Source organism: Scyliorhinus torazame, chromosome 5 (assembly GCF_047496885.1).
Source record: "Scyliorhinus torazame isolate Kashiwa2021f chromosome 5, sScyTor2.1, whole genome shotgun sequence".
NCBI lineage: Eukaryota > Metazoa > Chordata > Chondrichthyes > Carcharhiniformes > Scyliorhinidae > Scyliorhinus > Scyliorhinus torazame.
Window position 1 is genome coordinate 181835391 of NC_092711.1, and position 26307 is coordinate 181861697.

Below are 26307 nucleotides of genomic sequence, written 5' to 3' on the forward strand. Positions count from 1 at the left end.
TTTTTTTCCGTTCACTTCTTATTTTCACCCCCTTCCTCCCCTCTGTATTTGTCTGTCATGTGTATGTGTGTGTGTGTGTAGAAGGTGGGGGCAAGTAAAAATGTGGGATTAGGAATTAATTGATAGTTAACCAGTTGTAGAGTTCCTCATTAGTATAGTGGTTAGTGTCCGTGCCTGTCACGCGGGAGACCTGCATTCAATTTCAAGATGGGGAGCTTTGAAGTAGTCTAGAAGCGCCACTGGAAGGTTTTTATGTGGAGGCTGTGGCGTATTGGACTAGTAATGCAGAGACCAAGGATAATGATCTGGAGACCTAGGTTCTAATCCCACCACTGCAGATGGTGCAATTAAAAACTTAATAAAATACCAGGATTTAAAAGTCTAAAGATGACCATGAAACCATTATTGTGGCACAGTTGATACTGCTGCCTTACAACACCAGGTACCTGGGTTCTATTCCGACCTCGGGCGACTGTCTGTGAGGTTTGCACAATCTTCTCCTCGTGGGTTTCCTCCGGGTGCTCCGGTTTCCTCTCACAATCAGTCCAAAGATGTGGACTGGATTGGATATGCTAAATTGTCCCTCGGTGGGGTTACAGGGATAGGAAGGGTGATTGGGCCGAGGTTAGAGTGCTTTTTCAGTGAGTTGAAGCATACCCGATGGGCCGCATGGCATCCTCCTGCACTGTAGGGATTCTCTGTATTTGTTGCATATTTAGAAATAGTTCTTGTTAGAAATAAAAGGTAATTGTGTTTACATTTACAAACCTGGTGACTGTAATTATTGGGCAGCCAAGGGCCAAAGACTTCAGGTATTTTTCTAAGAATTATTGGTTAATTCAATTGTGTTGTGACTCCGGGTCAAGTGGGCCTGGAATTGACCACGCACTAGTCCAAGCTGTTGTAATAGATGGAGGAGCTGAAGTAGGCCATTCGCCATTTAGTCCACTCCGCCATTCAATTATATGATGGCTGATTTTGATAATTGTCAACTCCACGTTTCCACGTTAACCCTTGATTCCCAGACTTAAGAAAAGTCTGTCTACTTCAGTCTTGAACATACTTAGTGACCCAGCTTCTGCAGTAAAGAACTCCACAGATTCACTACCCTCTGAGAAGAAATTCCTCCTCTTCTCTGTCTTAAATGAGTGACCCCTTACTCTGAGATGATATCCTCTGTTCCTCCTAAAAGTGGAAACATCCTCTCAGCATCTACACTGTCAATCCCCTGAGAATCCGATATGTCTCAATATGGTTGCCTCTCATTCTAAACGACAATGAGTACAGGCCCAACCTACTCAACCTCTCGTCATAAGAAAATCCCTCCATACCCGGGTTCAACCTAGTGAGCCTTTTCTGGAATACCAACAACAGTATATCTTTCCTGAGATAAGGGGAGCAAAACCGTTCACAAGGAGAACTATTTCTTTGATGCATACAAAAGTGTAACAGGGCTCGACAGGGTAGATGCAGGAAGGATATTTCCCCTGACCGGAGAAGTGATGGGACAGGGAGGGGGTGGGGAGAGGGCTAGAATCGAAAACTGGGGAACACAATCTCAGGATAAGGGGCACACCATTTACCACTGGGATGAGGGGGAATTTCTACAGTTTGACAGTGGTGAATCTTTGGAATTTTTCCCCCCAGAGAGTTGCGAAGAGTCAGCTCCTGAGCATGTTCAAGAGTGAGATCAGTTTCTAGAAATTAAAGATATTAAGGGATATGGAGATAGCGTTGAGCTCAACGGTCAGCCAGGACCCAGTTGAATGGAGGAGCAGGTTCGAAGGGCTGAAAGATTTATCCCTGCTCCTATATTCCGAAGGTCATAATTCCCATTGGTGGAAGGGCATGAGGGCACATATTTAAGGCCATTGGCAAAAGGGGCAATGAGGAATTGAGGAAAGCCCTTTCACGTAGCAGGTGGTCAGGATCTGGAATGCACCAGCTGAGAGTGTGGTGGAGGCAGGTTCCATCGAGGCATTCTAGAGGGAGTTTGGTCATTATCTGAAAAGGAAGAATGTGTAAGGGGAGTGGCGGGAGGTGAACTGTTCAGAGGGCCGACCCAGATAGGAAGGGCCGAATAACCTGCTTCGTGCTGTCACCATCCTGCAACTCTGTGAACGAGACAATCAGGATATTGCATTATCAGCCTCTCCGAACAGGCGCCGGAATGTGGCGACTAGGGGCTTTTCACAGTAACTTCATTTGAAGCCTACTTGTGACAAGCGATTTCTTCTTATCGCATCAGGTAATCCCTGCTGTCCTTGATCTCAATGAATTCATTTCACTCACACGTCTTGTTTGCTCCAGCCCCCAGCACAGGGGTTTAAAGTCTCAAACACGAAGGTCCAGGTTTTTCCTGGGCTTTCAGACCAGGCTTCAAATGATACAGAGTTTGGTCAACGAGAGGGAGGATGCAGGCTAACCCCCGCCCTCATCATTCACTCCGATTGGTTGGGAGACTTGCCCCCTTCGTTCCCTCCGATTGGTTAGAGGATCTGCCGCTCACGCTCGGTTCCGCAGACGCGCCCACTCATTCACTCCAATTGGTTGGAGGGACCACGCTCTGTTCCCCACCCTCGTACATCACGTCCGGTTTGATGCCCTCGCAGTCGCTCACGCTCGGTTCCCACAAGCCTCGCCCCCTCATTCACTCCAATTGATTGGAGGACCAGCTTGCTCAGGCTCGGTACCCTAGAACCGCCCCCCTCTCCTATTGGTCCTCACCTGCCGTCAATCACTCACTGGACGTTTTCTAGCTAGAGCATGCGCAGTTCAGGGCGGTCGGCGGAAAGATGAACGCCAGCAAGAGGTGATAAAATTACCGCTTCCGCGGGCGGAAGGCAAATGTTGTGAAACATCGAGTGCAGAGGGAGGCCGCTGGACGAGCTGGGGAGCATTAATATCTTCCCCGAGAGACGAGTGTAAAAGTATGAACGTTATCTCCCAATTCTCCGTTTCCTTTCGGTCCGACCACGGGCAGAGCATGCGCAGTGTCAGCTCAGTCAGGGAGTGTCTGTCAATGGAGGAGGACTAGAAACTGGACCGGGGAGCATCTGTCAATGGAGGAGGAATAGAGACTGGGCCGGGGAGCATCTGTCAATGGAGGAGGAATAGAGACTGGGCCGGGGAGCGTCTGTCAATGGAGGAGGAATAGAGACTGGGCCGGGGAGCATCTGTCAATGGAGGAGGAATAGAGTCTGGGCCGGGGGGCGTCTGTCAATGGAGGAGGAATAGAGACTGGGCCGGGGAGCATCTGTCAATGGAGGAGGAATAGAGTCTGGGCCGGGGAGCGTCTGTCAATGGAGGAGGAATAGAGACTGGGCCGGGGAGCGTCTGTCAATGGAAGAGGAATAGAGACTGGGCCAGGGAGCGTCTGTCAATGGAGGAGGAATAGAGACTGGGCCGGGGAGCGTCTGTCAATGGAGAAGGAATAGAGACTGTGCTGAGGAGCGTCTGTCAATTGAGGAGGAATAGAGACTGGGCCGGGGAGCATCTGTAACTAAATGCGGAGTGGGCCGGGAAGTGTGGAACTGAACCCAGTCAGAGTCAGCACCTTCAGGAGTGCGAGAGAGAGGAAGCAGCGAGTGTTTAACTGAATCCAGTCAGTGAAAAGCTGCAGGAGAGAAAGAGAGAGACAAAGCAGTGAGTTTGCAACTGAACAGTCAGAATTGGCACCTTTCGGTGAGTGAGGAACCAGTGAGTATGGAACTGAACCCAGTCAGAGTCAACACCCTCAGGGGAGAGAGATAGAGAGGGGAACCCGTGAGTGTGGAGCTAATCTCAGTCAGATTCGGCACCTTCAGGAGATGGGGAGGAACCACTGAGTGAGGAAATGAATTCAGTCAGAGTCTGCATCTTCAGGAGGGAGAGAGAGAGAGGAATCAGTGAGTGTGGAAGTGAACAGCATCTTCAGGAGAGAGGAACCAATGAGTGAGGAACTAAACCCAGTCAGAGTCAGCATCTTTGCGAGAGGAACCAGTGAGGATGGAACTGAACCCCACTTTTAGAAAAGGGAGAGGAAATGTGAAATTGGAGCTGACCCCAGTCAGTCAGCACCTTCAGCATAGAGAGAGAGAGAGAAGCCAGTGAGTGTGGAGACAGCCCCAGACAAAGGTAGCAGCTTCAGGAGGGAAAGAGAAAGGAATCCGTGAGTGTGGAACCGACCTCAGATAGAGTCAGCACCTTCAGGAGGGAGAGAGAGAGGAATCAGTGAGGGTGGAGCTGACCCCAGACAGAGTCAGTGCATTCAGGAGGGAGAGAGAGAGAGGAATCAGTGAGGGTGGCGCCGACCCCAGACAGAGTCAGCACCTTCAGGCTAGAGAGAGAGGGAGGAATCAGTGAGAGTGGAGCCGACCCAGACCGAGTCAGTGCATTCATGCGGGAGAGAGAGAGAGGAATCAGTGAGAGTGGAGCCGACCCCAGACAGAGTCAGCACCTTCAGGCGGGAGAAAGAGAGGAATCGGTGAGAGTGGAGCTGACCCAGACAGAGTCAGTGCATTCAGGCGGGAGAGAGAGGGAGGAATCGGTGAATGCGGAGCCGGCCCAGACAGAGTCAGTGCATTCAGGCGGGAGAAAAAGAAAAGACCATCCAGTGAGTGTGGAACTGACCCCAGTCATGTCAGCATCATGAGAGAACGGGTGGAACCAAGGAGTGTAAAACTGAACCCAGTCAGATTAAGCACCTCAGGAGATAGTGGAACCAATGAATGTGGAACTGAACTCCGACAGAATCAGCGGCTTCAGGTGTGAAAGGTAGAGGAGCCAGTGAGTGTAGAACCGATCCCAGTCAGTGCCAGCACCTTCAGGAGAGAGAGGGGAACCAGTGAGTGTGAGGGAGAGAATCCAGTGACGGTGGAGCTGAACAGCAATTCAGAGGAACCACATGAAATTAGAGCTGACCTCAGTCAGAGTCAGCACTTTCAGGAGAGAGACAGGAACCAGTGAGTGTGGGAATGAACCCAGTCAGTCAGCACTTTTTGGTGTGAGAGGAAGAGGAACCTGTGAGTGTGCAACTGAGCCTGAGGGAGATAAATGGCAGCCAGTGAGTGTGGAACTGAACTCAGTCAGGGGCAGCACCTTCAGGAGGCGGACAGAGTGGTAGTCAGGCAGAATTCAGAGAAGCGGGCAGAGTGGTCAGTCAGTGACAGAGAGGCGGGCAGAGTGATGGTCAGGCAGTGACAGAGAGGCGGGCAGAGTGATGGTCAGGCAGAGACAGAGAGGCGGGCAGAGTGATGGTCAAGCACAGACAGAGGCGGGCAGAGTGATGGTCAGGCACAGACAGAGAGGCGGGCAGAGTGATGGTCAGGCAGAGACAGAGAGGCGGGCAGAGTGATGGTCAGGTAGAGACAGAGAGGCGGGCAGAGTGATGGTCAGGCAGAGACAGAGGCGGGCAGAGTGATGGTCAGGCACAGACAGAGGCGGGCAGAGTGATGGTCAGGCGCGGGCAGAGTGATGGTCAGGCAGAGACAGGGAGGTGGGCAGAGTAATGGTCAGGCAGAGACAGAGAGGACGGGCAGAGACAGAGACGGGCAGGTGATGGTCAGGCAGAGACAGAGAGACGGGCAGATGATGGTCAGGCCAAGACAGAGAGGCGGGCAGAGTGGTGGTCAGGCAGAGACAGAGAGACGGGCAGAGTGATGGTCAGGCACAGACAGAGGCGGGCAGAGTGATGGTCAGGTAGAGACAGAGAGGCGGGCAGAGTGGTGGTCAGGCAGTGACAGAGAGGTGGGCAGAGAGGCGGGCAGAGACAGAGAGGTGGGCAGGCAGAGACAGAGGCAAAAACCAGTAAGCCTGGATATGAACCCGAGAGAGAGATAGAAGAGCCAGTGAGTGTGGAACTGAACCCGAGATAGAGATAGAGGAGCCAGTGAGTGTGGAATTGAACCCAGTCAGTGTCAGCACCTTCAGGTGATACAGACAAGAGAGACTTAAGAGATAAAGTAGAAAATTGTGCAATTGGCTTGGATTTGAGGACAGCGAGAAGGCACCATGTGAGATGGGGATTTAGAGCTTTGGGGAATTTTCTGTGTTAAATTTTATCCTGTGCTGGCAGTGCTTATATTTTTAAAAACTCTTTTTCCAAGAGGTTTGAAGGGGCGGATTTACAGATAGGAAACTCAAAGCAAAGATCATGTTGAGTCTGACCAATGGAGAAACCGTGGAAATGTGTGGACTGTGGGAAGGGCTTTCATTACCCGTCCCTGCTGGAGATTCACCGACGCACTCACACAGGGGAGAGACCGTTCACCTGCTCCATGTGCGGGAAGAGATTCACACAGTCGTCTAGCCTCCAGAAACACCAATCTGTTCACAGTGACGAGAGACCATTTCAATGTTCTGACTGTGGGAAGAGCTTCAAAAGCACGGCTAAATTGTGGAAGCACCAGCCAGTTCACACCGGGGATAGGCCGTTCACCTGCTCTGAGTGCGGGAAAGGATTCACTCAGTCCTCCCACCTGCTGACACACCAGCAATTTCACACCGGGGACAGACTGTTCAGCTGCTCCACCTGTGGGAAAGGATTCACTTGGTCATCCAGCCTCCTTGAACACCAGCTCTTTCACACCGGCAAGAGGCCGTTCAAATGTTCCGTTTGTGAAAACGTCTTCAAAAGCTCAAAGGATCTGCTGAGGCACCACCGCACTCACACTGGGGAGAGGCCATTCAGCTGCTCCCAGTGCGGGAAGAGATTCACCCAGTCGACCCACCTCCTGATACACCAGCGGGTCCACACCGGCAAGAGGCCGTTCATCTGCTCCGCCTGCGGGAAGGGCTTCACCTGCTCCTCCAACCTCCTGATGCACCAGCGGGTGCACACCGGGGAGAGGCCATTTACCTGCTCGGAATGCGGGAAAGGATTCACCCAGTCATCCAGCCTGCTGACGCACCAGCGCATTCACACCCAGGAGCGGCCGTTCACCTGCTCCGTGTGCGGGAAGGCATTCACCCAGTCGTCCCATCTGCTGACCCACCATAGGGTTCATACTGGGGAGAGGCCGTTCACCTGCTCAGTGTGTGGGAAGGGCTTCACCCAGTCGTCCCATCTGCTGACACACCGGCAAGTTCACAAGCGATTACAAGGATTGGATTCTGCTGTTCATCACATCTAGAACTGAGCCATGTTCAATCTGGTAGCTGGGGTTCAAACAATCCATTGCTGTTAATTACCCTGTAACTGGATGGAGATTAAAATTCTGCATACAAGAAAAAAATAAATCAATGGATGGTGGTGTAGTGATAGTGTTGTTGAACTTGTAATCCAAAGGCCCAGGTTAATGCCGTGAGGTCATGGGGTCAAAACTCACCAAGGCAGCTGGTGGAATTTAAATTCAATTAATAAAATCTGAAATTAGAAGCTAGTCTCCCTAATGTAGACCTAATTCGTGCCTCGTGTGGCCTACATGTGACTCCAGACTCATGCAGCAATGTAAGTAAGTAAAGTAAAATTGTCATACTCCCAGGCGACCATAGGCTACATTCCCCTTTGAGAGTGAGAGCTGACTGGTGGTGATTTAACCTGAGGATCACCACACCCCAGGCGAGGGGCAAAGTTGAGAAGGCGGAAGAGCCTTCATGGATAACCTCAGCTGGTACGGAAATTGAACTCGCGCTGTTGAACCTTGTTCTGCATCACAAACCAGCTGTCCAGCTAACTGAGCTGCTAAACCAGCAACTGCCCTTCTGAAATGGCTGAGGAAAGATATTCGGGATAGGCAACAAATGCTGCAATTGCCAATGATGGCTACCTTCCATGAATGGAATTAAGGAAACCACTTGCGTCTAATCCTTGGATATTTTACTAGGTCGAGGAAGAATGAGTCTTGAGCAAGTCTGTGCCTTTAAACGAGTTTATTTCTAAGTTACGCCACAGACTCTCCTATAAATCAACTTGCAATGATTCCCCGATCCTTCCCCTTTTGGGGAAAGCTGTGCTTAATTACCAAAATTAAAGTCCATTCTATTGCAGCACAAATTCAACATGACCATAGGGGACTCCATCTTGGAGCTCAGTTCCAACGTATTGTTAAAAGATGAATCTGCAAGTTGTCCAAGTTTTACAGGACTTCTTAAAAATCCTCCAGACTTCCATTCACCATTTGTGAAGTGCTTCTTCCTGATTTCAGTCCAAGATGGCAGATGCTCTAATTTCAAGGCCATGTACCCAGTCTGCTCTTTCGCAGTTGGAGACGAGAGTTTCTATTTCAAAGCTCCCAAAAGAAATCATTCAAAACTCCTGAAAGGATCCGCTGATCATTTCAAATTCCTAGATTAGAACTCACTTCAAATCATCTAAACCCGACTGAACAAAGCAAAAAGACTTGCATTTATATAGCACTCTTCATGATCACCCCTTTCCCAAAATGCTTTCCAGCCAATAAAGTATTTTTTTCTAAATGCAGTCATTGCAGTGGGTGACACAGCAGCCAGTTCTGCACAGGGCAAGCTTTCACATCCAGAAATGTGATGATGACTAGCTAATCTGTCTTTAATCTAACTTTAGAGTGGCACGGTGGCACAGTGGTTAGCACAGTTGCCTCACCGCGCCAGGGACTTGGGTTCAATTCCAGCCTTAGGTGACTGCCTGTGTGGTGTTTGTATGTTCTCCCCATAGCTGCATGGGTTTCCTCCATGTGCTCCGGTGTCCCCCCACATGTCCAAAGCTGTGCAGGTTAGGTGGACTGGCCATGCGAAATTGCCCTTGGTGTCTAGGGATGTGCAGGTCAGGTTATGGAGTTCCATAAATGGGGTGGGGTGGATGGGGACGTGATCATGGGTAGAGTGCTTTTTCAGAAAGTTTCAGTGCAGACTCGATGGGCCGAATGGTCTCCTGCACTGTAGGGATTGTATGAGATTCTAGTGATGTTGATATTGATAAATATTGGTCATGCTTTCCTCAGGGACTAGGCCCAACCATGCTTCATCAATGGCTTTCCTTCCATCATAAGGTCAGAAGCCGGGATGTTTGCTGATTGCCACAATGTTCAGGAGCATTTGCATCTCCACAATACTGAAGCAGTCCACGTGCAAATGCAGCAAGAACTGGATGATATTAAGAGTTGAGCAAGTAACATCCCATTCGATGAGGGGAGTGAAGGCTTGGTAGCTAAATGCAGAGAAGACGAGGATAGGTAGGAAAATATGCTGTGAAGAGGACATGAGGGCGCAGATGGAGATAGATATGTTGAGTGAGAGGGCAAAAATCTGACAGGTGGAGTATACTATGGGGAACATGTGAAGTTGCTCACTTTGGCAGGAAGAATAAAAATGCACAGCATGGCGTAAATACATGGGAACATAGCAATTGGGGGTAGAAATAGGCAATTCAACCTTCGAGCTGCCACTCAATCAGATCATGGCTGATCTCTTCCTGGTGTCAAATCCACCTTCCCACCTGTTGCCCATATCCCTTTTAATCTGTTTTTTTTTCATCAGAAATATATCTTTCTCCTTGAAACCATTTAATGATTCTGATTCCACCGCACTATGGGGCAGCGAGTGCCACAAATTCACTACCCTTTGCGAGAAGTAGTTCCTCCTCATCTCGGTTCTAAATCTACCGCCTCTCAACCGTGCACTGCTGCCTCACGGTGCTGAGGACCCGGGCTCGATCCTGGCCCCGGGTCACTGTCCGTATGGAGTTTGCACATTTTCTCCGTGTCTGCGTGGGTCTCACCCCCACAACCAAAAAAAAATGTGCAGGGTAGCTGAATTGGCTCTGCTCAATTGCCCCTTAATTGGAAAAAAAAGAATTGGGTCCTCAAAATATATTTTTAATAAAATCTATATCTGTGAACTCTCGTTCTAGATTGCCTCACAAGGGGGAGCATTTGGTCTATATTTACTTTATCAATCCCTTTTAGTATTTTATATACCTCAATCAGATCACCTCTCATCCGTCTAAACGTCAGCGAGTATAAGTCCAAACTGTTTAATCTCTCCTCGCATGTCAACCCTTTCATCCCTGGAATCAATCTGGTGAACCTCCTCTCCACTGCCTCCAATGTCACCACATCTTTCTTCAAATAAGGAGACCAAAACTGGACATAATACTCCAGATGTGGTCTCGCCAATATCCTATCCAATTGCAACAGCACTTCTCTACTTTTATACTCCAGTCCTTTTGCAATAAACGCGAACATTCATTTGTCTTTATAATTACACCAACTTTATGCGATTCATGAACAAAGGCACCCAGATCTCTCTGCACAGACATATTTTGAATCTGTTTCTCATTTAGATAATAACTTGCCTTTCTACTTTTTGGCCAAAATGGATAACTTCACACTTATCTACGTTAAACTCCATCTGCCAAATTTTGGCCCAATCTCATACCCTATATCCATCTGTAACATTTTTATCTCCTCTTCACTGCCTGCTTTCTCGCCTATTTTAGTACCATCCGCAAATTTTCCTATATTACACTCTGTCCCTGGTTGCAGGTTATTTATATTGATTGTAAACAGTTGAGGTCCGAGGATTGACCCAGCCAGAGAAGGACCCATTTATCCCAACCCTCTGCTTTCTGTCAGTCAGCCAATCCTACCTAATACTCTACCCCCAATCCTCTGCGATCTCACCTTCTGGAACAGTCTTTTATGCGGCACCTTGTCAAATGCCTTCTGGAAGTCTAGATGCACATCCACAGGTTCCCCATTATCCACCTTGCTGGTTACGTCAAGAACTCAAGCAAGATTGTGAAGAATGACTTATCCTTCATAAAACCATGCTGACAATGGTGGATTGAGCTTTGTCTTTCCAAATGTTCAGTCATCTCCTCCTTAATGATCGACTCCAGCAAGTTCCCCACTAACCAGTCTATAGTTTCCTACTTTTTGCCTCTCCCTTTTTGAATAGGAGTATCACATTAGCGTGTTTCCAATCCACCGGGGCCTTTCCAGAATCCAGGGATCTGAAATATCATGACCAATACATCCTCTGCATTAACTAGATTTTGGAAATGTTTTATTATCCTTTACCGTGAAGACAGAGGCAAAATATTGGTTCAAAATCACCGCGGTCTCTGTGTTCCCCATTATTACCTCAACAGTATTGTCCTCTAAAGGGCCAACATTTATTTTATTCTCTTCTTTATACACTTATAGAAACTTTTGGTAAACAGTGTTTATGTTTTCTGCTAATTTCCTTTCGTAATTCATCTGCGCTCTTTCGATTTTATTTTTAGTAGCCTTTTACTGAATCATAAAGTTCTCCCAATCTTCCAGTTTACGACTAGCTTTTGTAGTGTGGTATGCCGCAGTCTTTGCCTTTATCTTCCTTGACTTCCTTGTTTAGCCATGGAAAGTTATTCTCCCTATTACAATTCCTCTTCCTCTTAGGAATATACTTTAATTAAGAGGTATTTAATATCTCCCTGAACATGCGCCATTGTTCCTCAACTGTCCTACTCTCAATTATCTGTGCCCATTCTACTTGGGCCATCCCTTTCCTCAGGCCAGTATAATTACATCTGCCCAATGCTAAAACTCTAATATGGTGCTCCGTCTTCTCGCGTTCAATCTGAATTTGAAATTCTAGCATGCTGTGATCACTCCTTCCAAGAGGATCCTTCACGACAAGACTATTTATCAACCCTTCTTCATTACATAATACGAAATCTAAAATAGCCTGCTCCCTGGTTGCTTCCATAATCTAAGAAACAATCCCTCATACATTCTATGAAATCTCCCTTGAGGCTATCCTTGCCAATTTGATTAATCTAGTCAATATTAAAATCTCCCATGATTTCCATTGTGCCCTTCTCACAAACCCTCATTATTTCTTGATTTATACTGCGCCCCACTTTGGAAGTATTGCTCGGGGGCCTGTAAATTACTCCAAGGAGTTTTTTCCCTAGTTTTTTATTTCCATCCAGATCGATTCAACAGTTTGGCCCTCAGTGCCAATATCATTTCTTAATACCAGGTTAAAGTCCAACAGGTTTGTTTCGATGTCACTAGCTTTCGGAGCGCTGCTCCTTCCTCAGGTGAACCTGAGGAAGGAGCAGCGCTCCGAAAGCGAGTGACATCGAAACAAACCTGTTGGACTTTAACCTGGTGTTGTAAGACTTCATTTCTTAATACAGCCTTGATGTCATCTTTAACCAATAAAGCAACTCCACCTTCTGTTCTATCCTTTCAAAATACTGCCTACTCTTGGACATTCAACTCCCAGTCCTGGTTCCCCTGCAACCATGTTTCAGTAATCCCCACCAAACCATACCCATTTTTCGCTATTTGTGTTGTCAGCTCATTGAACTTATTCTGAATACTGCGTGCATTTAGGTACAAGATTTTTAAATATCCTGATTAATCTTTCCCTTGCATGATTTTCTTATGCACTACACTTTTCACACATTCTAACCTTTATTAATCTTTGATAACATCCCCAGCTTTCACTCCAACAGTCACCTTATATTTTGATTTTTTTAGGTTTCCTTGCCCCTCTGTAGTCATTAGACTGTCAGTTCATCCTATTAACCTCTATCTTTTCCTCACAGGCTGACCTGCTGCTTGGTTCCCATTCACCATTATACTTCTTGTAGCTTTAACCTTAGCTTCCCTGACTGACTGCAGAATTCTGAGATGTAGACGGATCTGGGTGTTCTAGTGCATGAGTCACAGAAAGTTAGTTTGCCGGTACATGCGAATGGAATGCTATCCTTTATTATGAGAGGAATTGGACATAAGGTAAGGATATAATACTTCAGTTATACAGGGCATTGGTAAGATCGCATCTTGAATACAATGTGTAGCTTTGGTCTCCCTATTTAAGGAAGAATGTAAATGCATTGGCGGGGGATCAGAGGATGTTTACTAGATTGATATCTGGAATGAGCAGGTTGTGCTTTGAGGAAAGGTTTAGGTAGACCGGACTTGTTTCTACTGGAGCTTAGGAGTGAGAGATGACTTGATCAAAGTACATAAGATCAACAGGGTGGATGTGGAATTGACATTTCTTATTGTGGGTGAGTCCAGGACTCGGGGACACTGTTTTAAAATGAGGATTTGACCTTTGAGGACAGAAGTGAGGAAAGATTTTCATCAGAGGGTTGTGTGACTTTGGAACACTGTCTCAGAAGGCGGTAGAGGCGAGGGGGTCATTGAATATCATTAAGGCAGAGGCAGGTGGATTCTTGTTTGGCAAGGGAATCAAAGGTTATATGTGAAGGGGGGGGGGGGGGGGAAGTTCTGAGATGAGACCCCTTAAAATTGGATAGCTAGGATAACACTAGAATAGTTCTACATAAGTTAGTTTATTGAGGATTGAAACTAATCATAGCAAGAATATCCAGTAATCATTATTAACTGTTAAACATGTATTCTTAGAACATAGCAGTAACAAACATTTAAACTCTTGCTAATAGTAGTGGCTGCAATGTATGATGGGATTTAGGCTAGCTAACTTGACCATATTCCTAAAACAGACAGAATCAGATAGAAATAATGTGGTCAGCAATAATACAGCCAGCTTAATGAGCAGTTCTTATCAGCAGCTCCAGCATCCTGCGCCCAGACAAGGGTACGGACAGGAACCAACTGAGATAAGATAAATGGGAGTAAGGGAGAGCAAGAGACAGCGGAAGCGATGGTCTTGAAAAACAACAGATGGCCAGGGAACAGGATGGGGCTAAATCATGAGCTGATCACGCAGTCACCATGCTGCCGAAAGTAAAATTCATTGGTCAAGGTAAAATCTACAGCTGCAAGGACCTGGGTTAGAATCCCATCAAGGCAGATGGTGAAATTAGAATTTGGTGAAAATCTGGAATTAAAAGCCTAATGGCCATGAAACCATTGTCATGAAAACTCATCTTTCACCAATGCCCTCTAGGGAAGGAAATCGGCCATCCTTACTGGTCTGGCCTCGGTCTGAGTCCAGATCTACGGCATTGAAATGGCTTAGCAAGACACTCAATTGTAGGTCAATTAGGGATGCGCAATAAACACTGGCCCAGCCAGCGACGCCTCAGTCCAATGAATTAATTTTTAAAAAGACGCATTTAAATCCGTTTGTATCTCATAGAATCCCGAGTGCAGAAAGAGGCCATTTGGCCCATCAAGTCTGCAGAGACCCTCTGAAAGAGTACCCTGCCTAGGCCCACCCCATCTCCTCATTCCCATCATCCTACCTAACCTGCACATCTGGTTTAGTACAGTGGGCTAAACAGCTGGCTTGTATTGCAGAACAAGGCCAGCAGCGTGGGTTCAATTCCCGTACTAGCCTCCCCCAACAGGTGCCGGAGTGTGGCGACTAGGGGCTTTTCACAATACCTTCATTGAAGCCTACTTGTGACAATAAGTTATCATTATTATTCTCTTTGGGCAGAAACCGGACCACCCGGAGGTAACCCAAGTAGAATCCAGGTAGAATGCCAAACTCCACATAAGCAAGTCACCTGAGGTTGGAATTGAACCCGGGTCCTTAAAGCAACAGTGATAACCAGTGTCCCACCATGCTGCCCTACTATTGATCGATTCTATCTTTTGCTTTGACTGATGTTCGCCTGACAGAAAATATAGTGCTTCGTTGATCCATGGGGGTCGGTCAATGGCGGCCGCTTTGCCCCGAGCACCGCGCGCGCTGGAAGGTGTCCTATCAGCGAGCTCCCTTTGCGCAAGCGCAAGGCCCTGTCGTCCTGACAGGCTGAGCTGGAGGAGGCGATCGGCGGTTGCGAGCGGGGGCGGGGCCGGGCGGGCAGGAGGAAGTCCGTGATGGCTGGGAGGGTTACTCAACGCTGAGTGTCGGCTTCAAGCCTCGAATGAGAGCCGGTAGGCTCAGCCTTTCCACCGCGGTATCGGGCGCGGTGGGAGCAGCCGTCCTGACCGAGTGGGCGACCGCCATCTTGGTAAGGGACAGAATGTGGGGGGGGTTTGGAGGAACGACGTCTCAGGCCGGCCATCTTGGTGAGTGCACACGAGAAGTGGGCGGGGCTTCAAGATCCCCGTGACCAGGAGAGAAAAAATGATGACCTCACTGATATTACTCCAGTTTGCGGCACAGGAGCTGAACCCTGGGGGAGGAAACTAAATGGTGGAGATAGGCAATAGGTTTTGCATTTCAATCAGTTGGGGCAGAGGATTTAGAGAGATTTGGTAAACTGGGCCTATAGTTCCCCGAGTTTCGAGGAATGAGAGGTTTTTCATTGGAACCTACATCATTCTTACAGGTCGTGATAATGTGGACGTCGATAGGATGTTTCCCCTGTTGGTGGTGAGTTTAGAGCGAGGGGACACTGTCCCATGGTAAAGGGGCAGGCCATTTGAGATGAGGAAGAATTTCATCATTTAGAGGATGGTGAATCTTGGTGAAATCTCTACTCCAGAGGGCGGTGGAAGCTCAACCGATGAGTAGGTTCAGGATAGAAAGTGACAGATTTCTGGAGACTAATGACATTTGAGGATGTCGAGATGGTGGGGATGAGGTGCATGATAAGCCAGGGTCTAATTGAATGGTGGAGCAGGCTCGATGGGCTAAGTCCCCTCCTGTTCCTATGTTCGTATCCCCTTAGGTTAGGCAGAACTAAGGGCAGCACGGTGGCGCAGTGGGTTAGTCCTGTTGCTTCACGGCGCCGAGATCCCAGGTTCGGTCCCACCTCTGGGTCACTGTCCGTGTGGAGTTTGCACATTCTCCACGTGTTTGCGTGGGTTGTGCCCCCTCAACCCAAAAATGTGCAGGCTAGGTGGTTTGGCCATGCTAAGTTGTCCCTTAATTGGACAAAAAAATGAATTGGGCACTAAATTAAAAAAAAAAAGGTTAAGCAGAACTTTTGGCTTTCAAAAAAAAAAAATTGCCTCGTTGATTTGACTCTCGAGTCTGTGCACAGGAGCGGACTGCAGGAAGAGTGGAGGGGCAGGTGAAACCTGGTGGGGTTGACAGGAGTGGAGGGCAGTAATTTACATAGAATTTACAGTGCAGAAGGAGGCCATTCGGCCCATCGAGTCTGCACCGGCTTTTGGAAAGAGCACCCTACCCAAGGCCACACCTCCACCCTATCCCCATAACCCAGTTACCCCACCCAACACTAAGGGCAATTTTGGACACTAAGGGCAATTTAGCATTACCAATCCATCTAACCTGCACATCTTTGGACTCTGGGAGGAAACTGGAGCACCCGGAGGAAACCCACGCAGACACGGGGAGAACGTGCAGACTTCGCACAGACAGTGGCCCAAGCCGGGAATCGAACCTTGGACCCTGGAGCTGTGACGCAATTGTGCTAACCACTATGCTACCGTGCTGTGGAGATGGTGCAGTAGGTTTGGAGTTCAGCTCGGGGAGGAGTAAGAGGGTTGAGTGGGGCAGAAGATTTCTAGCTTTGGTTGGGAATAAGAGAGGGTAGAAAAGACTTCTGAATTTCTGTCCTGTATCGGGCGCATGGTGGAACAGTGGTGAGCACGGCTGTGTCACAGGGCCCGGGTTCAATTCCGACCTTGGGTGACTACTTGTTTGGAGTTTGCACATTCTCTCCGTGTCTGCCTGCTACGCTTTCCGCCCACAGTCCAAAGATGTGCACGTTGGGAGGCAATGGAATAGTGGTATTATCGCTGGACTAGTAATCCAGAGACCAGAGTCATGGTCTAGGGACCCGGGTTCGAATCCCGCTATGACATTTGAATTCAATAAAAAAAAATCTAGAATTAAAAGTCTAAAAGGTGACCATGAAACCAATGTCAATTGTCACAAAAACCCATCTGGTTCACTAATGTCCTTTAGGGAAGGAAATCTGTTGTCATTACTCGGTCTGGCCCACATGTGACACCAGATCCACAGCAATGTTATTGACTCTTAAATGGCCTCAGGACAGGGCAACAAATGCTGGCTGAGCCAGCGACGCCCACATCCCATGAACCAGTGATAAAAATGCTAAAATTGCCCCATAGTGACCAAAAGATTGGGAGGACCTACGGGGACGGGGAGGTTGTGTAGGTAAGGTGCTCCGTTGTAAGGTTTTACGGCTCGATGGGCAGCACGGTAGCATTGTGGATAGCACAATTGCTTCACAGCGCCAGGGTCCCAGGTTCGATTCTGGCTTGGGTCTCTGTCTGTGCGGAGTCTGTACATCCTCCCCGTGTGTGCGTGGGTTTCCTCCGGGTGCTCCGGTTTCCTCCCACAGTCCAAAGATGTGCAGGTTAGGTGGATTGGCCATGGTAAATTGCCCTTAGTGTCCAAAATTGCCCTTAGTGTTGGGTGGGGTTTACTGGGTTATGGGAATAGGGTGGAGGTGTTGACCTTGGGTAGGGCGCGCTTTCCAAGAGCCGGTGCAGACTCGATGGGCCGAATGGCCTCCTTCTGCACTGTAAATTCTATGAATGGCCGTCTTCTGCACTGTAGGGATTCTATGATATTGAGTGATGACATTTGGGCATTCCTTTTACAGGATTTTCGGAGGAGAGGATTTGCAGATGGAAAATTCAGAGCCAACATCAGGTCTCAAGATTTTCCAGAGTCACTCGATTCATTGGGGCCAGAATATCATCAGCCCTTGATTCTGGAAGGAAGAATTAATGTTCTGTCTGTGGAATTTATTTCAAACATCAATGTGACTGGAGAGGTACCGAAAGACATACACTCACACTTGAGTGAGAGTATTGAGAGTATTCCAGTGCACTGACTGGAAACAACTTAACCAGTTACACATCATTGCACCATTCTAGGTGGAGAAAGACCAAACCCGTGTTGTGTGTGGACGAGGCTTCTACTTTTTTGTTTGTGGAACCTGTAGAGACGCAAGGACTCCTGCATGATGGATAAACCATGCAAATGCGGGGACTGTGGGAAGGGATTCAGTTACCCCTCCCAGCTGGAAACCCACCGGCGCAGTCACACCGGGGAGAGGCCGTTCACCTGCTCCCTGTGTGGGAAAGGATTCACTTTGTCGTCCAGCCTCCAGTTGCACCAGCGGGTTCACAGCGACGAGAGGCCCTTTAAATGCACTTACTGTGGGGATTGCTTTAAAATCTCTGCCGATCTAATCAAACACCAGCTTGTTCACACTGACGAGAAGCCGTTCTGTTGCTCTCAATGTGACAAGCGATTCAGACAGTCGTCTCACCTCATTCAGCACCAACGAATTCACACCGGGGAGAGGCCGTACATCTGCTTGGTGTGCGGGAAGGGATTCACCCATGCGTCCAACCTTCGGACACACCAGCGAGTTCACACCGGGGAGAGATTGTTCACCTGCTCCGCCTGTGGAAAGGCATTCATCCAGTCATCTAATCTCCGGACACACCAGCGAGTTCACACCGGGGAGAGGCCTTATTGCTGCACCCTGTGTGGGAAGGGATTCTCTAATTCATCCCACCTCCTGACACACCAACTGGTTCACTTTGATAAGAGAGCTTTTAAATGTTCCGACTGTGAGAAGAGCTTCAAAAGCCCAAAGGACCTGCTGATACACCGGCGCATTCACACCGGGGAGAGACCGTTCATCTGCTCGGTGTGTGGGAAGGGATTCACCCTGTCTTCCAACCTGCTGACCCACCAGCGCACACACAGCGGAGAGAGGCCCTTCACCTGCTCTGTGTGTGGGAAAGGATTCAATCGATCGTCAAACCTGCTGAGGCACCAACGGGTGCACACCAGTGAGAGGCCATTCACCTGCTCTATATGCGGGAACGGATTCACGCGATCGTCCCACTTGCTGAGACATCAGCACGTGCATGCGTGACGGCAGGGGTTGTGAGTCACGCCCTTTGATTTTTCCTGATGAATTTAACCGGGCCTGAGTTTAGAGCTCAAGACAGAGCTGGGGGTGGTTGTGGGTAAGATTGTGATTCCGGGATATCCGTATTCATGATGAGTGCCTGTAGCTCGAGGACCCTCAGCTGGATTCCGATCTGCAGACAATGCAGAGCAACATGGAGGAGGAGAGCGGCCTGGTGTCGGTCACCATGGCATTATCATTATTATTATCATTAGTATTATTCTCAACCTTGCTTGGAAAAATAGAAAGTCGGAATGTTTCTTAAATGGTGAATGGTTGCGAAGTGTTGGAGTCCAAAGTGACCTGGGTGCCCTTGTTCATGAGCCACTAAAGGGCGCCATGCAGGTTCAGCAGTCATTTGAAAGCCAAATTGCCTTTACTGCAACAGGATTTGAGTAGCGGAGTAAGGATGTCTCACTGCAATTGCCTAGAGCCTCGGTGAAACCACATCTGGAGTATTCTATGTAGTTTTCATCTCCTTATCCAAGGAGGGACATACTTGCCACAGGTGGAGTGCAATGGAGGTTCACTTTATTGATCCCTGGGATGATGGGGTTGTGGAAATTTGGCCTATATTCGCTAGAGTTTCAAAGAATGAGGTAATCTTGAGATGAGGTAGACTGTGGTTATTTTCCTTTGAGCAGCGGAGACTGAGGGGGCATGCTTGAAATGTATAAAATTATGACGGGCATAGGTAGGGTAGATAAGAAGAGACCTTGCCCCTTGGTGGAAAGATCAATGACCAGAGGGGATAGATTTAATGTAAGGGGCAGGAGGTTTAGAGGGGATGTGAGAGAAAACGTTTTCACCAGAGGTGGTGGGAGTTTGGAATTCGCTGCCTGAAAGGATGGTGGAGGCAGAGACCCTCATGATACTCAAGAAATGTTTAGATGTGCACTCGCGATGTCAAGGCACACAAGCCTGTGGGCCAAGTGCTGGAAAATGGGATTAGAATAAATAGGTGGTTGTTTTTGACTGGTGCAGGCACAAACGACCGAAGGTCTTTTCTGTGCTGTAGAACTCTTTGACTCAAAGCCTGCGACAGGGTGGATATAGATAGGATGTTTCCACCACCTCCTCCTGCAGACTGGTGAGTTTAGAACCAGGCACACATTCCCAGGATAAAGAGGTAGGCTATTTAAGATTGAGATGAGGAGGAATTCCTTCACTTGGAGGGTGGTGAATCTTGGCAAATTCTCTACTTCAGTCGTTGAGGGTGTTCAGGATAGAAACCTACAGATTTCTGGAGACTAATGACACTGGAGATGGGGCGGATAAGTGGTGGTGAGGTCAGTGATAAGCAGGGTCCAACTGAATGCTGGAGCACTCTTGATGGGCTGAATGGTCTCCTCCTGTTGCTATATTCCTAAACCCTTAGGTGAGGCAGAACTTTCGACTTGGTTCATGGTTAGGGATACATCAGCATATCCCAGAAAGGAATCAGTTTCAGGGTAAACACATTCTTAATTTCTCCATTATGAGATTGATTGATCTACGGTCCTTTTTTGGGCCTTTCCTCCTTTCTCACACTAGATTATTTCAGTTCCCATACCTACCGTTACTCTGGGAGACAAGTCCCAGCTTCCCAATACAGCCCAGAGAGCCTCTCCCAGCTTTGTCAACCAGGGAAGACATCGATAACACTCTTGGGACTGCGAAGCACAAAACACAGTCTGCTTATCACTCTCAGCTCTTGGATTTTGCGTGTGTCCCTTCCCTTCAATGTGCTAATAGCGCATCAAGCCTGTAAATCTGGTTCAAATTGATCTCCATTGAATAAGTGTATTCAACGAAACACTGTAGCTGATGGGACAGGTTTAAGCTGCTGTGTCCTGCGACACACTGATTGCAGCCATGGTTCAGCGGGTAGCACTCTCGCCTCAGGGTCTCAAGGTTCCAGGTTCAAATTCCACCCGGGAGACCGGAACACAACAATCAAGGCCGCTACTCCAGTGCAGTACGGTGAGCTGCACCTCCAGACCTGCTATCACCCCCTCGGGGAGGGAGGGGATTGGAGGGGCAGAGGTGGCGGTGATGTCACTGGACTAGTAATCGTGCACAGGTTAATACCGTGGGGTCATGGGTTAAAATCCCAGTTAATTTTAGTTAATAAATCTGGAATTAAAAGCTAAAAGTGATCATTGATTGTCGTAAAAACTCCCATCTGGTTCACTAATGTCCCCATTAGGAAAGGAAATCTGCTGTCCTTGCCTCGGCCTGGCCTACATGGGACACCGGACCCACAGCAACGTGGCTGACTCTTAACTGCCCTTCGAAATGGCCCCAGCAAGCCACTCGGTTCAAGGGAAATTAGGGATGGGCAAAATTACCAAACAAAGAAATAGAGAACTAGATCTTTTTTGTATGCTTTGGTGGATGTTAACTAACCGTGGCACTTTTTCGAAGACAACCAGGGAGTTATTCCCTGTGTCCTGTTAATATTTACCCTTCAATCACAAAAGAGGTAATCTGGTCATTATCGCATGGCTGCTTGTGGGATCTGCTTGCGTGCAAATTGGTTGTTAGATTTTCTGCACTATGACAGTGACGGGGCCTCAACAGTGCTTCTCTGGCTTAAAACACTTTGGGGCATCCCGAGTTTGTGAAAGGCGCTATGCAAATGTAAATCTCGCCTGTCTCTGTATTTTGTCTATAATGGAGAATATCTGAACCTTTCTCCCAGTGGAACCTTTGCTTTAGTGAAATGGGCTGTGTATTAATGAGCCTCGCATTCTTGTTCCTGTCTGCTGCAACTATATAGAAATGGGGATGTGTAAAGAGCTGCTTTTAGGATGGAGATATGAAACAGGAAAGTGGTATCTGGGTGTGATAGTGACACAGCCTTGTGCTCACACTCAGAGCAATGTACAGAAAGCCTTGTGATTATGGTTTGAATAATGTCATCACTAATATAGTGAACAAGTTATATACAAATACTGCCACTGTATCCACCATTTGATCAGATATAAGGAGAAGAGAGCTCTGAATTCACTGTATTACCTCTGTTCTCCGTATCGGGTAACTACACTCCATTATTGCAGCGCTGTTAATAAAGTCAGTAACAGACGATCTGTTGTTGTGAGCTTGATTACCTGGTGTCTGTATCCAGAAGATTCAATATTTAGAGTCAAATCTACACTCCACGGCCTGAAACTCTAGCTCAATATTCACAGGAGAACATCTGATCAAACACCGTAAGTGGACAGAACAGAAAACGATCCCTCTTCTGTCCCCAGTCGCTAGAAATTCGCCAAAACTCTCCCAAACCTATGACCTCTACTAGCTGGAAGGACAAGGGCAGCAGACGCATGGGACCACCACAACCTGCAAGATCCCTATTCAGGCCACAGACTCATCCTGGCTTGGAACCATATTGCCATTCCTTCACTGTCGCTGGGGCAAAATCTGAAAATCGGAGAGACGACTGAAAGACTCCAATCAGTGTTCAAGTATGTTGCCGGTGAGGGAGTGGGACACCAGAGTGCACAGAAATGTCTCTGAGAGAGGGTGGGACGGAGGGCAAACTGAGAAGGTGCATGTTCTGGGAAGACAAATGATTAACAACAATCTATTAGGATATTTGGAGGGGCTGGTTTAGCACAGTGGGCTAAACTGCAAGCTTGTAATGCAGAACAAGGCAGCAGCGCGGGTTCAATTCCCGTACCAGGCTCCCCGAACAGCGCCGGAATGTGGCGACTAGGGGCTTTTCACAGTAACTTCATTGAAGCCTATTTGTGACAAGCGATTATTATTAATCAGCACTTATTCTAAGGGATTGTGAATCTACATATTGTAGTACAGTATACTTTAAAAAAAAAAATTTAGATTACACAATTCTTTTTTTTCCAATTAAGGGGCAATTTAGCATGGCCAATCCCTAACTTGCATATCTTTTGGGTTGTGGGCGTGAGACCCACGCAGACACGGGAAGAATGTGCGAACTCCTCACAGGCAGTGACCTGGGTCCGGGATCGAACCTGGGTCCTCAGCGGCGTGAGGCAGCAGTGCTAACCACTGTGCCACTCTGCTGCCCCCTTGTAGTACAGTATACCAAAGCAATTTTCATAAAGATGTCAGCTACATGGCAGCACTTACAGCAGTTAGCACAAGAGACAAGTAACATGTTCCAGTCAATTCAGATTTCAGTGACCTTAAATAGTTGTTCTAAGACACAATCTACAACAGTCGGCATAAAGATTCACAAACATGTTTTTCTAACTTGATCTTCGGACCAGACACATTAAGAGGGTCTCGCACCAAGTAGGGAGGTTAAGGAGGGATCCATTGAAAAATATAGGGTAGATAATGCTTCTGCCTGGGTGCACATACGTAACTTGTTTAATGTAACAATTTAAAACAGACATTGTCCAATGTAAACAATATCCTTACCTATGTAACTACACTCTATAAATGCCACCTGATTCTATGTGTTGGGCAGAGTCAGCTGCTGAGGTCTATCACTTTAGCTGGGCTCTCCTAATGCGTTGGTCACTAAACGATTGTTCTGTGCCTGAGACTCAGATTATTTTGTGGAAAAGAGAAAATCCAAAACAATGCAAAATTCTCCGACAGGGATGGAGACCGAATAACACCAGGTACTGTACAGATGTCTCATGGCAGAGGAGGGCAGACAGCTTCCAGTCAGTGTACAGATGTTTCCTCAAAGGATCAGGACTGATAGATATTTGTGAGTGTATGGACATCTCACTGAGGGAGAGAGAGAGAACACTGTCCAGGTCCCCTAGAATTTGAACTCACTCTTCAATGGGAAATATTTGAAGGACAGAATTTAACCTGTGGCGGGGAGGCCACACAACCACTTCATACCCAGAAGAACGCTGAATGGCTGAAAACGGGATTTATCTCAAGGTCTCTCTCTCGCTCTCTCTCGGCCTGTGTGTCTCTGTCTGTCTCTGCCTTTTCTCTCTCTCTCTCTCTCTCTCTCTCTCTCTGTCTGTCTCTCTCTGTCTGTTTCTCTCTGTCTCTCCAAGTTCTGGATGGTGAGAAACAGAGAGAGCGAGACAGGGGAGAGAGACCGAGAGAGGGGTAGTTATGCTGGAAGTGGAAGGTTCCATTTTCATATGGAATGTACAAACAACACCAATCCTGGAATGATTAGTCATGTGTATGTGTGTGCATGGGGTTTGTATATTTGTTTGTGTCATTGTGTGTATATTAGGCGGGAATGGTGTGTTTGTGTGTGCATGTCTGTGTGGATGGGAGTTTGACATTTATTTATGTCTGTGTGTATATGTGGGGGGGAATGGTGTTTGTGTGTGTGTATGTGTGTGGATGGGGATTTGGTATATTTATTTGTGTGGGTGTGTGTGTGGGTCTCACTGTGTATGCCTTTGTGTATGGATGGGGGTTTGGTATATTTGTGCATATCTGTGCGTATATATAGGAGCTTGTTTGTGTATGTCTGTGTGTGTAAATGTGGGGGGAATGACGTGTTTGTGTGCGTGTCTGTATATATGTGGAACTTGATTTGTGTTTGTGTGTATCTGGTTGGGAGTTCGGCATATTTATTTGTGAATATGTGGGGGGAATGGTGTGTGTGTGTGTATATGTGGGGGCTTGGTACATGTGTGAGTTTGTGGCTGTGTGTGGAATGGGGATTTGGTGTAGTTGTGTCTGTGTGTATATTTGGAGGGAATGGTGTGTTTGTGTGTGTGGCTCTGCGTATGTATGGGGGCCTGATATGTATCTGTGTGTGTGTGCGTGGATGGGGGTTTGGTGTGCTTATTTGTTTGTGTGTGTCTGTGTGGGGGTGGGGAGGGGTGGTTGATGTATCTGTATATGTCGTGGAATGGTGTGCTTGTCTGTGTATATGTGGGGGGGAACAGTGTGTTTGTCTGTGTGTATATATGGGGGCTTGGAATGTGTAGGTGTTTGTTTGTATGTGTGTGTGCGCGAGTGTGAGAGTGTATTTCTCTTTGCGTTTCTGTCTGCTTCATTCTGTCCCTGTCATTAACTCTCCTTGTACTCACTCAGTCTTTTTTCCTGTGACTTGCCTGCTCTAGCTACTGGAACATTCAACTCTCTTGGTGATTAATTAATCAAGGATTCTCCTCTATGGGATCATGTACTGAGGCTTGGCAAATTAAATTAGATTGTGAAATGGGTTAGCTCAGCTTCAGCATGGTGGCCAATTGTCACACGTATTAGTGGTGATATCAGGTTATATTGCCAGTTGAATTCGATTTTTTTTCTCTAAATGTCAAATTATATTCTACCTACAGAGAAAAAAATATATATGCAAGACAAGATTTAAGATTTTGACTTTTCGTGGGACTGTTAATGAAGTAAGAAAGTCACATTAAAAATGGTGAAATTGGCAAGGTTTCTACTGCTGTCAGATCCAGTTCCATGGAATCACTACAGTGCAGAAGGAGGCCATTAGGTCATCTAGCTGCACCAACTTCCAAAACAGCACTTTATCTAGGCCCATACCCCCGCCCAATCCCTGTATCCCGGTATTCCCACCTAATCTGCCCATTTTTGGACAGTAAGGGGCAATTGATCATGGCCAATCCAGCTGACCTGGATACCTTTGGATTGTTTCAGGAAGCCATAGTGGAGGAAACCCATGCAGACGCAGGGAGAACGTGCAAACTCCACATAGACAGCCACCCATGGCCAGAATCGAACCCAGGTCCTGGCATTGTGAGGCAGCAATGCTAACCACTGTGGCGCCTGAAATGTAATGAAGAACAAAATTAAAGTTCACTCGTAACATTTTCCAGATTTGTCAGGCACTACCAATGCAGAGAAAAGGCTGAACGCTCATGGATGATAAGATATAGCCCAGGACATTTCACTACAAGGCAGGGACTGGAGTTACTGTATTGCGGCATTTACATCACTTCTTATGGAAGGATCTCATTACCTTCAAGTATTGGCATTGGAGAATTGCTCTCCTTATTCAGGGCTGGACGCAAAAGCGCTGGCTGCAGTTGACAGAAAGTTTACCCGACTAATACTTAGAAAGGGAGAATTATTTTATGAGGAAATGTTGGTCAGGCCAGGCTTGTGCGACTGGAGTAAGTGGTGATAGGACTGAAACATATAAGATCCTGAAGGGTCTTGACTGGGTAGATGTGGGAATAATTGGAGAATTTAAAACAAGGGGTGACTTTTAAAGTAAGGGGTCACAATTTAAGACAGTTGAGGATCTTTTCTTTATCTCAGACAGAGTGTTTGAATGTTTGTTGAAGGCAAAGGTACATAGATTTCTTTAAAAGAAATGTTTATCGGGGTAGAAAGGAATGTGGAGTTGAAGTGACAATCAGATCAACTATGTCAGTAGGTCAGGTGGCTTTGGACAATCTGAAACCTGTGTGAACCATCAAACCAGTTTTGGTGAATCCAAATTATGACAAGTGATTTAAGGTGGCCATTAAGGCGAGCGATGTGGGTGTTGGTGCTAGACTGTTGCAAGAAGAATATGAAGGTACAGAAAGACCTGCGATGGGATTCTCCATTACTGAGACTAAGTGTTGACGCCAACGCAGAATCCGTGGATTTTCACGACAGAAAAACCGGCGCCGCACCTGGACCGATTCTGCTACTAGGGGCTAGCACCAGCTCTCCACATG

General features: G+C 47.4%; 1 protein-coding gene across 1 annotated transcript; it reads left to right on the forward strand.

Annotated features, from left to right (window-relative positions):
* Positions 1-2732: 2732 nt before the first annotated feature.
* LOC140420775 (uncharacterized) lies at positions 2733-21776 on the forward strand. Its single transcript, XM_072504769.1, has 3 exons — positions 2733-2930; positions 6087-7064; positions 17987-21776. Exons 2-3 carry the CDS (start codon positions 6150-6152, stop codon positions 18671-18673), a joined length of 1602 nt encoding a protein of 533 aa, XP_072360870.1. The 5' UTR covers positions 2733-2930; positions 6087-6149; the 3' UTR covers positions 18674-21776.
* The last annotated feature ends 4531 nt before the right edge of the window (positions 21777-26307 follow it).